The following is an 18,523-nucleotide window of genomic DNA, read 5'->3' as shown; positions in this document are numbered from 1 at the left end:
TTAGTAAACAAAGTAATGGTCACTTCAAAGCAGAAAACACAAATAACCCATGATACTCATACTAAAGCCACTACCCCACGCTTTTGTTGAAGGAGATCCTTGGCACATCACATCCATGTCAGAGTATTGTATTGGTGTAAAATGACAACACGCACCTATAAAAAAAGATCGAGATTGTTGTGTTGAGAAGGATTAATTGACTAGTCTAATGAGGAGCCATTGGATCACTTCAAAGGGCTTGAGGGTACTTTCTCCCATCATCCTAGACACTTGGATGGGGTCATTGCTTATGCTTTTAAAGATACTTGGATTGGACCATGTATATATAAAATGGAAGTTGCTCTTGTATATTCAGAGATTCCTCAGCTGGACCGTGTATATCACTCCAAAGGGTTTTTATATCCGAAATTGGTTGAGAATCTTGAAGAAATCGCAAATCCTTTTTTTAGAGGTGCTCATGTTTGGTCACTGGTGGTTTCAGGCTGTGCTGACCTTGAATGGTTTCACTTGAAAAAGAGAAAGACACGGCGTGTTTTAGTGGATAGGAAGCCATCCAGAACTGGGTATTTCTAAGATTAGGTGCTGCAGTCTTATGGCACGGCACGCTTACATTGGTGACTAAACGAGAAAGAGGGCGGATCATGCACGATGCATACATTTTACTGACACAAGAAGAAGGAGATTAGAGCAGCAGCAGCAGCAGCAGCAGCACAAAGGCAGAAGAGTGGCTATGGAAGCCAAAGAGCCAGGAGAGTTGGTATCAGACCTTCCACATGCTGTGCATCAGAAAATGCTGGGTGTTGTGACAGGCATGCCGCTATCCATGGCCATGGCCATGGCCATCGCCATAGCCATCGCTATATGCACAGCCATAGCCACATCCTTTGCTATGGGAAGGAAGACTGATAAGGAGAGGACGGGCCCCAAGCTATGGCCTCTGGTGGGTTGCTACTTCGAGGCCCGCCGGAACTTCCATCGCCTGCACGACTGGACCCTGTCCTTCTTCAGCAGCCACAACAGAACCTTCCGGGTCCGGCTCTTCCCCTTCTCCCCCGCCGTCTTCATGACCGTCGACCCCCCCAACGTCGAGCACATCCTCAAGACCCGCTTCCACAATTACCCCAAGGTACCTCCTGCAACCTCAAATTGCACACAGTCGTCTGCTCCCATCGAATGAATGGGCAGATTCCCTACAGGGTACTGCCTCCTCCTCTCGCAACCTCTACGATCATCATTCACTGTGTCTCCGTCTATCATTTACTGTGTTTAGGCATGATGGAGGATTATCAGATCCAGCTTTTGGCCACTCTCCCCAACCTCAGTTGCATATGTTCCATCACATCATCATTTTATTGTTTCTACATAGATCGATCAAGCATTTGGGTTCCAATGGCACAGTTTTATTTTTAAATTTAAGTGCGAAGTATGAATTTGTAGTACTCAAGAAGGTGGAATTACACCTTCCCATCAGGGAAACAACGAGAAGCCAGCTACATTTTGAACCACTAAGCCCTCTGACCAGCTACCCAACTAGCCATTTACAAGGACTTTTGCATCATGCTAGCTGCAACATGATGAGTGTGGCCCTCAAGGCGCCTCATCAAGGCAACGATGTCTTGTAAGGACTTATGAAGATTCTTAGCCAAAACACCATAGGAGGAGCTCAAGCGACCGAATAATAAGGCATTGCATTTTTGCTACTCCAGACATCACGTAGGATGAAGGCTCGGAGGATATGCCAGTACTCATTAAACCACCCTTGATCTCCAAAGAGTACTTGTTTAGCACCAAAGGCTACAGATAAACCAGCCACATTCAAAAATTTTGTAAGGCTTCTCCACACCAGCCGAACCTCACGGCACTTCCAAAAGATATGCATTATATCTTCCTTTTCCTGCTTACAAAACAAGCATAGTGGAGAGATTGCTTTAAACTTTAGTCTTTGTTTGACAGGTAACTTATTCATCATAAATCCCCACAGCAGTAAATTAAGCCTTGGAGACAGAGTGGCCTTCCAAACTTTCCTTACTCTCTTCTTCCATGCATAAATGCTATCCATAGGAAAAAAATTCTTCCAATAGTCTAAGGACTTTGTCAATCATTTTCCAGGTGCTTGTGCGAAGTCCTCTCTGTACTTGAGTTTGACCAAGGGCTCCTTGACTTTGGAAAATACCCTTTCCAAACTTTTTTTTTCGGCTTGTGAGAGGCTATTCTCATGTTGGAGTCTTTGAGGGCTTTTGAAGTTTAGTGTGATAAAGTCCCAAGCGTTCTCCCACCTGTGTAGACCTTTTCTCCAGCACGCAGTAGACACAAGAAGACTGTCATTAAGAGGAAGAAAGGTGTCATCATAGGCATCCCTGCTGAGCCATATCACTGCCTCTAAAGATGTGTCACCTCTCAATCCAAGTTTGCCACACTAGCTTAGTTGCATTGTGATAACCCGCTAGTTTTGAACTAAACCTTGGGCTACTGATGAAGAGGGGATCTTGACTTTGCATGGAACATAGAATAGTTTATCCTCTATTGAGAGGGGCTTAAGGGGACAGTTTGGAGTATTGGCATTGAGCAGCCAATCACGAAGAATAATTGCCCAAGGTTGGTTGCTGTGTATCTTCTTCATCAAGTTGAAATTTAATTTGAGGGCCTTCTTTTGAGAGGCCTCGGGTAAGTTACTCATGAATATATGTATACATCGCGTGGGTTCAAAATAAGGTACTTTTAAAATGCCATTTTTATATATTTTTTACATACAAAAGGGTGTAATGTAAAGGGGTTATTTACAAATTGAATAGAAAATGGTTATGTTTTATTCAAGAAAAATTCACAGATAAGAATATTTATAAATAGGCCTTGAACACACGTGATGTAGAGGATATACATATAGTAACTTCCTCGAGGGAGAGGCCTCAAGCCCCAAACCCCCCTTCTCCTTTCTAGAAGTAACATGCTGCCAAATTACAGCATGCCATTGATGTCTCTCCGGAGAGGCCTCAAGCCCCAAACCCCCCTTCTCCTTTCTAGAAGTAACATGCTGCCAAATTACAGCATGCCATTGATGTCTCTCCCTCGAGGACCATATGAAATTCTAGATCAAGGCATCAATCACATCCCAGTTGGCTCGAGAAAAAGGAAACACTATAGCCACATTAATAACATAAGAGGATAGAACCACCTTGGCTATGGTAAGCCTTCTAGCTAGGCTGAGTGCGTGTGAGGCTTGATAGAATCTTATCTAGGAAGTGTGTGCATGTGTGTGTGACACACACACCGACCCACACACACAAAAGCTATAATTCAAATATAACATCTACACGAGCTACAATGAAGATATAGATCAATTGTTTGTAGTTGTATGTCCTCTCTTGCAATTAGCAAATGCACATGTTTCTTAATGTGATAAGTGTTATCTCTCACTAGAGACTTGATCCAAGTGTTTTGGATGGGCACATTTTATTTTTATCCTTCCCAAATGTGGATTCTTTTGTTATCTTTCTAGATGTTTGCAATGACATATGCTTTTTGAAACTTTTCACGGTAAAAAAGGTAGACTTTTGTTGTCTTCTCATAATGATTAAATATTGTAAGGGTCACTTTTGAATAGTCCTAAGTGCCAATAGTAGAATTCTTTGTTTTTCTTTGGTATTAGCATACTCTTCTTAACTAGTACTAGGTGCTCCATGCCTAGATTCTTCCAAAGCTTCATATCCATTCTTTTAGGGCTTCGCATCAGGGTTCAAAGAACTTGTCTTAATCAAAGTTAGGAGGCCACATCTTAATGCACGTTTCATGTGGCAAACAGGTTCATGGGTGATTGAGTCATAATGAAGCCAATGGTATATGTAAGCATGTATGTGATTTATATGCATGTATCCATTTGTCTGGTCTCATAAGCTCATCATTTTTCTCCCCTTTTCTTCTCTCTTATCTCTCTCTCTCTCTCTCTCTCTCTCTCTCTCTCTCTCTCTCCACACACACACACACACACACACACACACCCCTTTTTGCATCCTTTGATTGCTTATATGCTCTCGTTGTACATGTGTGTGCATGTGTGCACATATGTGTGTATATGCGTGTGCATATATATGTATATGCATGTGTGCATAATACATGTGTTTCCATTCATATGATCTCTCCCTCTCATCATTTTTCCCTCATCTCCTTTCTCTTTTCTCCCAAGCATCTCAACTTTTTTCGCCTCATATGTATATATATTGTGTACATGTGTATGCATGTGTTTGCACGTGTATATGCATGGGTGTATGTGTGTAGGTATGTGTACGTGTGTGCTTAATATGCATGTCTCCATTCATGTGGTCTCATAAGTATGTGTATCATCTCTCTTTCTCATCATATTTCTCTCACCTTTTATTTTCTAGAGTCCTATCTTATCTTTTTACATCTTATATGTGTGCATGTGTATATACATGTGTATATGCATGCATGTATGTGTGCAGGTATGTATTTGTGCATGAATGTATGCATTTGCATGTATGTATATGTGTGTTTTATAAGTTTGTATCCATTCTCTCTTTTCTCCTTTATTCTCTCTTTCTCATTGAATTTTCTAGTCTCCCTCCCCTCAACCCCCTATATCTTCCCATTTTTTCTTACTCATAAGCTTACATGTGTATATGCATGTGTGCATATGTGTATATATGAATGTATGTTTTTGCACATATGTGTACATGTGTATACATGTCGTGTGTTTTTATAGTATATATACATTTGTGGGTATTTTTAGAATATGCATACATTATATGCACATGTTTAACTATTACAATATTATTTCATCAAGAAATACCCTCTCTTTTTGTAATATATATGGAGAGAGAGAGAGAGAGAGAGAGAGAGAGAGAGAGAGAGAGCCATGACACCTTTTGTTGTCATTATTAAATCACTTTAAACAAAAAACACACTATTTTTTTGATACCAAACCTCTCTTCAGTGAGCCATATATGCTTGAGGGCTTTCTCCTTGGTTTGAGAGTCACCTAAGCAAACATTACAAAGGAGTTACACACTTTAGAAATAAAAATTCCAACATGTTTTGTAGAGATCTTTGTGAATGCTTGTGAGTCAAATCATATCTATCTCAGTTTCAGAGTTACATAAATGCACAATAGTAAAGGAATTGGGATGAATATTAGTGTGCAACTATATGATTGCATGAGAAGCACAAGTATAATAATTTCAAATATAATCTTTCCTTCACCAAAATTCCTCAAAATGGTCCATAAGACCATTTAAATCAATTATCTTTCTCTTTAATAGTTTCATATGCAATTTTCTTGATGTTGATTTCTATACAGGGAAAGTTAACAAGGATAAGGTTTTATGATTTCTTGGGGGATGGGATATTCAATGTGGATGGAGTTTTGTGGAAGCGACATCGAAAGATTGCCAGTTTGGAATTTTCCAATAAGAAACTCAAGGATTTTAGCACAAATTGTTTTAGGGAGGATGCGCTGAAGCTTTTAGAAGTCTTACACATTGCAACAATATCACATAAACAAGTTGATATGCAGGTATTATAGTTTATGATGATAGTTTTAAAAGATTGAATGGGTTTTTAATAAACATGCCCTTGTTGGTAGATGTTTTTTTCAAAGCATACTATTCATGAAGTACTTATATAATAGAAAGTTGCTACTCTCTTTTTTGTTGATGTTGTAGGTAGTTAGGCCAAAATGTGATTCATATCTCCAAAGATACTCATCCTTGCATTTGATCCTACTTTCATGGTAGTATTTTATTGGGTGTCTAATTCACTACTTTGGCTAATGAGCAATGTTAAAAGCTCATCTTATCTTTTGACAGACTTAGCTTGCAAGCTAAATGTGGAGCTCACCATTTTTTTTATCCATATAGAAATATAACATAGTAGAGACTATGATAATTGGAAATCCCATGACAATCCAAGTGACTCCATCTCATAGTCCAAAATATGCTATTGTTCTCCATATACACATGTGAACATATAAATGTGCACTTTTATATAAATGGACTCAAGTAGCATCTAAAACCTTTTTTCATAAGGAAACACACAATTTGACCCTCCTTTACTTTAAACATTAAGGCCATGAATAAATAAACAAATTTGTGCAACACACAAATTTACCCTCCTTTTCTTTAAATAATATGGTCATGGGTTAATAAATAAAGGGTCATCTCAGGTCTTATACATGCTATACTTGGTATTGAAACTATGTTGATGTGTAGTATCTTTTCACGTTCTTTTTTGTTCATGTGTTGCCATTTCAACTTGAGATACTTGTCTCATTTGGATGTGTAAATAGGTTATCATGATGTATTTCTTTTACATAAGATTTGATACATGTATTGCCACATTTTCTTTCACCTAAGATTTGTGTGTGTGTGTTTGTTTTGGGTGTGTGCAAGTAAGTTATTGTGGTACCAATGTTGTAGGACCTTTTAATGCGAATGACTATGGATTCTATTTGCAAACTAGCATTTGGACTTGATGTTGGTAGCCTTTCTCCATCCTTACCAAACACACCTTTTAGCAAAGCCTTCGATAGTGCAAATGAGATAACCATGCATAGAATGATGAATCCGATTTGGCGCTTATGCAAGACTCTTAATGTTGGGAAAGAAAAGACAATGAAGCAAGATGTTGCTATATTGCGAAGCTTCACTAGAAACGTAGTTCAAAAAAGGAAGATGGATATAGGAGCAACCACCACTCAGGTAATAATGTCATTGGAGATGTTTAGGTCATGTTGTATTATCTTCTTTATGTTTTTCTATCATGAATGAAGATGTAAGTTAATTTCTCAAATATGTGTGTATGTGTTGGTCAACATGACAGGCAAGCAGAGATGATCTTTTATCAAGGTTTATTACCTTCAATGCGGATGGAGAAAGTTATACTGATAAAGAGCTTCAAGATGGTATTTTGAATTTTATGATTGCAGGGCGTGATACCACAGCCATTACATTGTCATGGTTTCTTTATTGTGTTTGCAACAATGCCCATGTTGGAGAGAGAATTTATGACGAAACAAAGAAAGTATTGGGTCTCCAACACAATTATCATTACAACTTTATAGAAGTGGCTAATCTCTTGACCTATGAGAGTTTGAGCAAGATGCATTATCTACATGCTGCCTTGTCGGAGACACTTCGCTTGTACCCGGCAGTTCCTAGGGTAAGCATTTTTCTTAAAACTTGATCTCAAATAGTTTTGGTTGTATGATATGAGTTTTAAGTGATTTATGGATTATATTACTATGATAAAGGGGACAAATATAGGGGCCATTCAAATTTTGAATTAAAAAAAAAAATTGTTTATGGATTACATTACCTTATGATATAGGGAAAAATGTAGGGGCCATCCAAATTTATATTTGCATGAAAAAAAAGGAAAACTAGGTAGGAGAGACATGAGTAGTTTCCTAAAGCTATAGCCACAAGAATTTTATAGACATAATGATGTGGAAAGAGGATAACAAGGAAAAGTGTCAGAGAGAGAACGAGAGAGAGAGAAAGAGGAGAGAGAAGATTGCAGAAGAGAGAATAAGAGTGACGAGGAGAGAGAAAGACTAGATTTAGAGAGAGAAAGACAGGAAAGAAGGGGAAGCCATAGAAGCTGTGAGCAAGAAGGGAGAGAAAGTCTGTAATTGTATTATTGTGTCAAAAAGATGTGTAAAATTACATGTCCTCTCCTTTTATACCAATGTCAATGTGACATGGCATAATATCAATATTATTTATACTAATTCTTTATTCTCAGCTTCTTACAATCCATCCCCACTCAAAAATAAAGTTTTTGTCCTAAAAAACAAAGATCGAACTTATTGGTATAGCCAAGTAGTGGGCTGCAGAGTACTACCCTGTACAGCATTACAAGTGGTAAAAGAAAAGATTACCTAATATTCAATAGTAGTACTAGTCTATGCAGAGGGTCAAAATCAGCCTGTAGCCACCCGAATCAAAAGGGAAAGTGGTATCGCTGCCATGCATTGGATCAACTTTCATAAGGTCATAGTCAAGTACAACTGGAAGCTTGATCATCATGATGGTATTCACTAATTCTTCCATAAGTCTCTCAGGCATCACCATATTCTGTATGACTGAAGCATATGAGGCTAAAGTCACCATTGCATGAACTGCATCAATCCCTAACTGTTGTATATTCATGGACCCTGCATTCTTAATGATGTCCAAGCATTTAAACTGCATGTCTGTGGACTGACGAGGCTCCCGCATGGTGTTATGATCATCCAAATCCACATGCTGCCTATGATTTGCTTTCTTGAATTGAGATTCTTGTTGTGGACCCATACCAAAATGGTCTTCAACAAGATCTTCCCCATCCTTTGCATCATAATATTCAAATACCAAGAGTATTTTGGCAGTCTTTGCCCTGCATGTGGCTTGGTGATTACAAGATAGTGGCTTAGCACATCGATAGCATAAGCCTGCATCATGCAGTTCCCGTATCGTATCACTAGTAAGGTGTCTAACACGTTTAGCCTTAGATAGCAATTTACACACCTGCTCATCACCATTGGTCAACTCAACAATAGTTCTGACATGCTGCTCATAGTCATCTTGCTGCTCATATACAACAGATGGTTGTCCATGCTCATGACCATAATGCTCATGCTGTCTATACTGCATATGGTGATAATAGTCCTGCTGTGCATTAGAGGGACAGTTTGGTTGAGCATATGCATTTGCTTCCACTGATGTTTGCTGCTCACGTACATAAGCATGCTGCCTTTGATCATTGATCCCACAACATTGGTCATGCTGTCCATAATCTCCATGAGATTACATGTCACAAAAATGTTCATACTGCTATCCAAATACATCTATTTGTTGTTGTCTACTACCAAAACTTTGGTCATATTGTTGCCCATAAACATGCTGCCCAAAATTGCATGATGACTGTCCAACATGATTACAATGATGTCCTTGTATCCTAGGCTGTCCATAAGTATGATGATTGGCAAGTCCATGAGCATTGGTATTGGCATGATGTCAGTCATAATCACTTGCTTGCTGCTGATCAAAGCTAGAAGGGTACTGATAAGCATAACCATTTCTGTCACATCCATAAGAACTGGGCTGCTCAACCAAGAGAGCTTCACAAGTATAATCATAACTATGTTGGTGAAGAGGTGGATGCTCATAAGCATAAGCATGTTGTCCATAATAGCCATTCTGCTGCCATGGTTCAATGGAATGATACTCATCAGCATATACATGTTGGCCATAAGCATATGCATTTGATTCAAGTGTACCATCAGCAGATACATGTTGGCCATAAGCATAAGCATTTGATTCAGGTCTTGCTGTTTTTTCCATAATCGCCTTCATAAGAGCAATACACCGATCAGTTAAAATTGCATGATGACTGTCCAACATGATTACAATGATGTCCTTGCATCCTAGGATGTCCACAAGTATGATGATTGGCAAGTCCATGAGCATAGGTATTGGCATGATGTCGGTCATAATCACTTGCTTGCTGCTGATCAAAGCTAGAAGGGTACTGATAAGCATAACCATTTCTGTCACATCCATAAGAACTGGGGTACTCAACCAAGAGAGCTTCACAAGTATAATCATGACTATGTTGCTGAAGAGGTGGATGCTCATAAGCATAAGCATGTTGTCCATAATAGCCATTCTGCTACCAAGGTTCAATGGAATGATACTCATCAGCATATACATGTTGGCCATAAGCATATGCATTTGATTCAAGTGTACCATCAGCATATACATGTTGGCCATAAGCATAAGCATTTGATTCAGGTCTTGCTGTTTTTTCCATAACCGCCTTCATAAGAGCAATACACCGATCAGTTAAAACTCCAAGTTTGTCAATATTAGCCTGTGTTTGAAGCCAACCTTGTCCAAGTTCACTAGAGTTGGAGCTATTGTTCTCAGCTGCCATTGTAGTCAAGTTGTTGTGTTGGTGAATTTTAGGACCTCTATCCACTGATTGATTTGCAATTGTATCAAGCTTGCATTTGGTAAGACCTTTTGAAGTCTGAAAGGTTTAGCTACAGATTTCAGGACATAGCTTGCAAGTATGAGAGCATCATCATCAAGTGTGGAAGAACTATTTCTGTGTCTTCTTTAGTTATGCTGAGTTGCTTTCTTCTTCAGTTATGCTACCACTATGAACATGTGCTCCCAATCTGTAACCCTGCAATGCATGAACCAACCACAACAATTGACCCCTCTCAAGAAAACCAGCAAAAGCCAAGCCTTCAGTTGCTAAGTAACTTGCAACCAATGAAATGGAAAATCTGTAATTCTCTCTACTTGATAGACATTTGCAAACAACACTGATCAGTGAATAGCATCTGCTGACATCTGTCAGTCCCAACTTGTAATGCCTAGAAAGTAGACTTCCCTGTCCTCTATATCTCGAACACTTACTTGTTGGACAGATCGCCCAAGGAGTTCACTTGTTCAGAATTGTAATGCCAAGGACAAGCGTGTAGAAATTGATTCAGGTGGATCTGTTAGAGCAGCTGGCAAAGGGGTGTCTGCCACACATTCTCAGGTAGACCATGCACCAGGAGTCCCTGTGCAAGCCTCTCCTTTGTTGGGATATGCACTTGTTTTTCCCCCTAGTGCTGTAAAGGCCCCAAATCTCTGTATACAGGACTGCATTACTGGCATGACAGTAAGAAAGATCATAAGTTGCAGAATGTTGTAAAGGCCCCAAATCTCTGTATATAGGACTGCATTACTGTCACATCAGATTTTACACAAAGATGTATATACTATTGCATTCACTGAACTAGCAGGTTCTACACTGTATCATCCATAGGTATGTTCCAAGTTTCAACAAACAAAAGTACGGCATCCCAGGTTGTTTATATATTTGCATTTACTGCATTTTCAAGAAATATCCATAACATGTCTCCTTTAGTTCAGCAGTCCCGTGGCTGGATACACTACGCAATCCATCGACTAGAGCGTCACATGATGCTGTTCAGGCGTCCCTTAAATTATCAGTAGAACCAGCAACAAGCGCAAGGGCAGGAGGATGAATTGTTCTCATGGTTGCAACACTCCTTGGATGAAAATCTTGACAAGTCTTGTGCAGATGTTTTGATTGATCCATCCAGTCCAAACTTCCCAGTTAAAACTTTTGAACTTGTTCATCATACGGTTCAACATGATGATCCTATGTACTCCATGAATTCAAAACTTTCCACTTTAGAACCTCCTTCAAAGAACATCGCACTTGATGGATGTTTTAGACTTGCTGCAAGTACAGGACTTGTCCCAGCCACTTGTCAGAGAGAGAAACTCTCTTCGAAGCTTCAGGCAACTGAAGATTGGCTATATGAAGAAGGTGAAGATGAGACAAAAGGTGTATACATTGCCAAGCTGGGAGAATTGAAGAAGCTGGGGGATCCTATTGAAGAGAGGTTCAAGGAAGAAGAGGCTCGGGGCTTGTGTATTGAACAGCTAATGCACTGCATCAACAGTTTCCGGGAGGTTGCTAAATCAAAAGATCCCAAATTCAACCACATTGACAGTTCAGAGAAAGAGAAGGTCATTCATGAATGCGATAAAGCAGAAGAGTGGCTGAGGGATAAAAAGCAACAACAAGATCGGCTTCCCAGATCAGCAAATCCTGTGCTTCTCAGTTCAGAAATGAGGAAAAAAAACTGAATGATCTGTGCTATTCATAGGCATCCATCCATGAGTCCATCAAGCTCGGATACTTCATACCTCTCATACTTCCTTTCTGGTTCAACTACTAAAGCTCCCCAATCGCTTCTTCAGAGAGGTCTTATCCACTGACAAAAACCTTCTTCATAACGAGATTCAGGGTCAACCATGCACCTATGATCCTTTGGGGTTGTATATTGTACAAGTGCTTTGCTGACCCAATACTGCAGCTTTTGCACTTCTACACGATGGCTGACCCTCTAAAGACTGAGTAAGGAACGAGCTATTGTTACTATTTTACGTACTCATTTTGGCCACTTTTGTTGCATTCGCCAAAGTCCCAGAATCAAGACAAAGCCTGCACGACCTCTTCCAACATCAATCTGATTGATAAATGGCTCTTTTCTCACAAAACCTGCACCTGATTTGGCATAACCCCCCCTGGCTTTGCTTGTCTTCACTGAAACCAGACCTCAAGAGTTGAGGTAAATAAGCATGGACCCGACGATGCTACGGCTTTTCTTGCCTGAAAGCAGCACCCTCCTTTCAACCCCTTTCGCTCCTGGTGCTGATAAGGCTTGATTGCGGAGCTGAAGTTTATGTATGGGTAGGACGCATTACTACAGGAATAGCTCTTCTTTGTGACCTCTCTCCATCATCTAGAACTTTGCCGAAGACATTTCCGTCCAGAGTTGTTGAACAGATTGGACAAGATTGTGGTTTTCGAGCCTTTGACCCCCTCACACTTGCGTAAGGTTGCTAAACTGCAAATGAAGGATGTGGCTCTTCGCTTGGCAGACAGGGGAGTTTCTTTGGCAGTAACTGATGCAGCTCTGGATCTTGTTCTGAAAGAGGTATACGATCCGGTTTATGGTGCAAGGCCTCTCCGACGTTAGTTGATGGCCGCGAACTCAGCTGAAACTGTGAATCTAGTCTCTAGGACTGTTGCAATACTCTCCAAACTGTTCAAGTATGCCAATGTGTATCAGTGTACTGCAACTCCATGCAAACCATTTGGCTTCTTCCATTCTTGCCTCTAGCTTTTGAAAAATCTTCACTACTACCTGTTGTCTTTAGGGTTTCAAAAAGACAAAATACTTGTGAAGAGAGGTTGTTGAAAACACCATAGATGCTGGAAGGAATCCTTGAAGAAGGAGAAAAAAGAAGAAAAGTTTTCTCTCTAAAGCCTCTTCAAAGCCTTCAATAATGGTGCTCCACTTGTTAAGAATGAAGAGTAAAGAAAGTTTCCAGCATGAAATGCCTGTAAAAACCTCATGGCTGAAAGCTAAGAGAAGATCTCTGATGCAAACTCCATGAAAGCTTGGCAAAAGCTTGGAGAAAGAGGAAAGGAAGACCTCTTTTGAAAAGTAACCACAGTTTAACCCCAAACTAAGCTCGGTTAACCATCCTTTACCCTAGTTACCTCCATTTTTGCATGAAGTTTAATGACGTCCTGTCATTTAAACCATTATCCGCTATATCTGACCTTGGGTATCTCCAGATGTAGTCTCTTACTAACTGTAGATGATCTGCAACACTCCACTAGTCACTGTCTTGTACCATTTTTGTCTGAAATTGATTTTGAAATAGGAAAATGGGACTGAAAATGGAAGAAAAGAATGGATCAAAGACTCAAGCTCTGATACCACTTGTCAAAGAGAGAACTGGGGAGAGGGAAAGATGAGAGAGAAGATTGCAGAAGAGAGAGAAAGACTGCAGGAAGAGAGAGAAGAGTGACGAGGAGAGAGAAAGACTAGATTTAGAGAGAGAAAGACATGAAAGAAGGGGAAGCCATAGAAGCTATGAGCAAGAAGGGAGAGAAAGTCTGTAATTGTATTATTGTGTCAAAAAGATGAGAGAAAGAGGAGAGAGAAGACTGCAGAAGAGAGAGAAATACTGTAGGAAGAGAGAGGAGCGACGAGGAGAGAGAGACTAGATTTAGAGAGAAAAAGACAGGAAAGAAGGGGAAGCCATAGAAGCTGTGAGCAAGAAGGGAGAGAAAGTTTGTAATTGTATTATTGTGTCAAAAAGATGTGTAAAATTACATGTCCTCTCCTTTTATACCAATGTTAGTGTGACATATCATAATATCAATATTATTTACACTAATTCATTATTCTCAGCTTCTTACAAAAAGGTTGGCATTTCATCCCTTGCATCTAAGTGTTATAAAGTAACTGGTGTCATCTTAAATTAGGCTTCTTGCATCTCTTTCAAAGTTGATATGATTACGAAATGATTTTAGTTGTTTCTCATAGTTGCTATACCTCATTCTATACACATACTTGCCCAAGTAACTATTTTGGTGTTGCACTAATTTCTCTATCTAGAACCTTTGTGACTAGAATTTTCCATTATAAGTCCATGTGCCTAAAACAAATGGTTTGAGGACCTTGTCTAGTTGTTCCAATGTTGAGCCATATGTTGCAATCTATTTTCAAGTTGAGATGTTCTTTCAAAGACATTATGGTTGTTTTACAAAATGTTTGTAGATATTTTGTGCAATTTAGACTTGTTTGAGATTAGACTATCTAATTATGTTACACACACACACACTCTCTCTCTCTCTCTCCCTCTCTCTCTCTCTCTCTTTCTCTCTCTCTCTCTCTCATGGGGTTCACTCGTTTTATGTGCACTCATAAATCTACAACTATTTAAATTGTAGGATGGAAAGATGGTGTTGAAGGATGATGTTTTACCGGATGGCACACGTGTGAAGGCAGGAGATATGGTAACATATGTTCCTTACTCCATGGGGCGCATGGAGTTTCTTTGGGGAAAGGATGCACTCCAATATAACCCGGATCGATGGCTTAAAGATGGAGTATATCAACCTGAGTCGCCTTTAAAGTTTACTGCCTTCCAGGTGACATTTGGTTTTTCTGATCTTCTCTATCTTCATGATTAAAAAATAAGTAAAACATAACTAGAAGGGACTATAAAGATAATATATTCTAAAGAAAAAAATGAATGAATGAAAAGTATGTGATTTGTATATGCATTGTAGGAAAAACGTGGATAATTAACATGAAACCTTGAATATGAGAAATATTTAAAAATATTTTGATAAAGTAATGGCTCGAGTTGCTATGCAATTTATTGTTGCAATATACTTTGTGTAGGCTGGTCCACGAATATGCTTGGGGAAAGAATCAGCCTACTTGCAAATGAAGATGACTGCATCACTTCTATTACAATTCTTTAAGTTTGCCTTGGTTCCTGATCATGTTGTTAAATATCGAGTATTGTTAGTCATGCCAATGGCATATGGCCTTCTTTTACATGTGTCTTCACGATGAGTCCCATTAGGGGTGCAAAGGTTTATTTGTACACTAGAATTGTGTAGTGATGTCTCTCTACTACTTTGTAGTATACCATGCTTGGGTTTCTTTTTGAATTATGAATTTACCTTATGGAAATTGCTTCAACAACTTTTGGTTTTAGTGATTCATTGTCTTAAGTAAATTGAAAAAAGAAGAATCAAAATATTGGTTTTTTGAATCAAGCTCAGGATTCTCCCCCTTATTGCAAGGGATGGTTTTTTTAATTGGGAAGATACAAATTTCAATGTTTTCATGATTGCAAACTACATGTTAGTTGCAAGTAGTGTGTTAATAAATCATTTGGTAAATGTTTGCAAGGTGTGTCGGGTGGGGTTGGTCTCAACATGGCTTCCAGTTACCATGGTGGCAGTCTCTTAAAACACAAATGTTTTTTTTAAAGGAGGATGGAAATAGGTGTTGGGAAGGAGGGATTGAAATAGGGTTTGGGATTTCATCTCAATGGAAATAGGTGTTGCTTTGAGAGAATTTTATTTGGACAAAAAAATAATAATTTTGATCATGTTAGGAAAATATTGTTTATACCAGCTTATTAATATGAGTGTAGTGAAGTATGTTCTAGACATTGTAATTACATTGTTGATTTAGTGAATGCATGATGGCATTGCTATAGAGGGAATCCCATGTCAAAGTGTCATTAATGGTTAGGTAAACAAACTAGAATAAATATAATCATACCTTAGTGAAGATGGAGTGCCATGCCCTCCAAAAGCACACGCTTCTCATAAGATTCTAACTTGTGATATAGCTCCTTTTTCTTGTTTATGCGAATGTTCATGGTAGGAAAATAATAAATACATAGTTGTTGTAGATACATTTCTAAGGCGAACTAATGAGAGTCCAAATTTTGTGGATGCAAGAAAGTTTTCCAAATATCTTGAGCCCTATATAACCAAATTATCAAACAAGTGAAGTTGCTTCACATAGACCAAAACATCATCTACACATGCATAGAATAACTTGGCTCTATAGGGCTACCATCATAGTTACTAATGGTAGAGGGTAGGGAAGAATGATACACGTGTAGCAAAATAATATTTTAAGTTTGGTGTTGACCTTCACTTCCAAAGCATATAGTTCATTCTAACCAACTTTTGGGTCTTGGGGAAGCTAAAGAGAACTAGGATTTACACCATTGTTGTTAGAAGAGGAATGTGAGATATTTTCTCTTTGTCCATGAAGAATAGAGACAAGAGGCAGCAATATAGAATTCATTATAAAAAGGCAATGTTATAATTGAAAATGAGAGTAAACACCTTCACATATGCTTCAAAGGGGGGTTTGTCCATGCAAGTGAACTTAGATACTCCATGTGCATGTTTGCCAAACTTAAATGCAGCTTGGATTGGTAGATATATAAGCTAGCCACTTGGTTACAAAGAATGTCTTCCAAGAAGGAAATTCAAATTGGGAGCTTGATTAGGGTTGAAAATGAAATCTAGCAGACTGTCAACATTTATTGAAAGAGTTGACAATGTGGAGATATTGACCTAGATGGAAGCACCTAGACAAAATAAAAGAAACAACCAATATAATGGTCATTATGAACTAGATATCATTGCTTTTGATATGATATCTAATCACCATTCAGTACCTAAATGAAAATGTTTAATGGGTTGAATATCAATACTTTTGGTATGCAATTAATTGCTACTATCCATAATAGCAATGATGGTGCTAGGATTTGAAGAAGAATGGAGGGGTGGAAAGCATATATCTGTACATCAATAGTATCATTGACTACATGGACTTTATAGGGTCATAAGCCCTTAAATTTCATCTTTTGTTTGTGGCCTTTAAGTGAATATAAGAGAATCAAGTTCCCCTTTCTAGCCTTGCAAACACATCTAGTGCCGGAATTGTGGCCAACCAAGCTACATACCCTCAAGATGTCTTGAGGAACAAGAGAAAAACACCATCAACATATGTAACATGCTTATGTAATATATCGAGCACCATCCGTGCCATCAAACAAAAGCCTTTTTCTACTACAATATTTTGTTGAGTTGCATCATGAATTAATTGCTATAGACATAGAATGTGATTGGCACTTACTTTGTTGAATGTAAATGTGAAAGATTGTGCAAACCAATGAGTTTTAAGTGTTCGTCTTCAAGTACCCCCATGAAAAGATAAAGGATATAGAGGGAACTTGAGCTCTTGCAAGACATGCAACACATAGAGAATGTACTCAAGATAGGAAGCTAAAAACTGTATTCTTTCTTCTTTTTCTTCTTCACAATAACATTCTATAAAAGATAAAGAAAAAATATAACACAGTAATGTACAATTGATCCATGAACACGTTTACTAGCTAGATAACTAGATAGATATCCCATAACTCAGCTAGGTGGACTACTTGATGTCTAGCTATAGAGTTTCCAATTGTATTTTGCTCATGTTGTTGCAATAAATGACAATTGTCATGTCTACATGTATCCCCAAATCATGAAAGTAGCTTTTGTAGCCAAGTCTCCTCACATGCTTCCATAGCAACACCCATGTAGTCTATCTCTATACTCAATAATGCAATAGTGGGTTGTTTCTTACTACTCAGTCACAACCCCACTCCCAAAGGAAAACATATAACCATTGATAAAACTTTGTGTTAGACATAGTACTTGCCCAATCCACATTAGTGTGACCAAGTACCTACAACATTAAATTAGCCTCATAAAATATACCATAATCCAATATAGCCTTGAGGTGTCCTAAGGTATGTTTCAAAGTGTCCAAATGATGCTCATGAGGCACGTGTAAATTGACTCCCTAATTGAATTGTGCACCTACAATCTGGTAGCCTAGTGATAATAGTGAAAATCAAACATTCCACCATTCTTTCTTTACATTTTGGGATCCTTCAATGCCTCACTCACATTAGCACTTAACTTCATATTTGAACCCAATGGTATTGAGATTGGGTTACAATGAGCCATACCATACTTCATCAACATATCCAAGATGTATTGCCTTTATGAGAGCTATATCCCCTTAGATTTCTTGATCACCTTAATCCTAAGGAAGTACTTTACTCTCCCAAATATTTAATGTCAAATTTCTACCTGAGGAGACTCTTCACACTCTCCACTTCTTGCACATTGTTATCTCAACAATCAAGTCCTCCACATACAAAGTAATATCAACAATATCCATGTCACTTCAATGCACATAAAGCGAGTGATCAACATTTGCGACATCAAAATCAATCGAGATAAGATATTGTGCTATCTTATCATGCCATGCTCTTGGTGCTTATTTCAATCTATACAAGGCCTTACATAGCTTGCACACATAGTTGGGGGAACACGTGCTCTTTATAACACTGTGGCTACTTCGTATACACTTCTCCTTGTAGCTCAGAATGTAAGAATGCATTCTTTACATGCATTTGATGCAATATCTAACCTTTCGTTACATCCACTATAATAACATCTCTCACAATTTTCATATTTACCATTAGAGCAGATGTCTCATCGTAATCAATTCTATAAGCATGTTTGTAAGCTTTGGTGA

General features: G+C 38.6%; 1 protein-coding gene across 2 annotated transcripts; it reads left to right on the top strand.

The window, feature by feature from the left end:
- Positions 1 to 367: 367 nt before the first annotated feature.
- LOC148029429 (cytochrome P450 704B1-like) lies at positions 368 to 15,112 on the top strand. Of its 2 annotated transcripts, XM_087688243.1 has the most exons (6): positions 369 to 1,126; positions 5,312 to 5,527; positions 6,429 to 6,710; positions 6,832 to 7,170; positions 14,335 to 14,535; positions 14,792 to 15,112. In XM_087688243.1, the coding sequence occupies exons 1-6, from the start codon at positions 731 to 733 to the stop codon at positions 14,966 to 14,968; spliced, it is 1,611 nt and encodes a 536-aa protein (XP_087544369.1). In that variant the 5' UTR covers positions 369 to 730; the 3' UTR covers positions 14,969 to 15,112. The 2 variants fall into 2 exon arrangements, with proteins under 2 accessions (XP_087544370.1, XP_087544369.1); XM_087688244.1 differs by lacking the exon at positions 6,429 to 6,710 and having other exon boundaries at positions 368 to 1,126.
- Positions 15,113 to 18,523: the final 3,411 nt, after the last annotated feature.

This window comes from Lygodium microphyllum, chromosome 11 (genome assembly GCF_053477565.2).
Source record: "Lygodium microphyllum isolate KBCC chromosome 11, Lygodium_microphyllum_v1.1.10, whole genome shotgun sequence".
NCBI classification, from domain to species: Eukaryota; Viridiplantae; Streptophyta; class Polypodiopsida; order Schizaeales; family Lygodiaceae; genus Lygodium; species Lygodium microphyllum.
The sequence above is the reverse complement of the archived record's forward strand: the minus strand, read 5'-3'. Positions and strand labels throughout refer to the sequence as shown.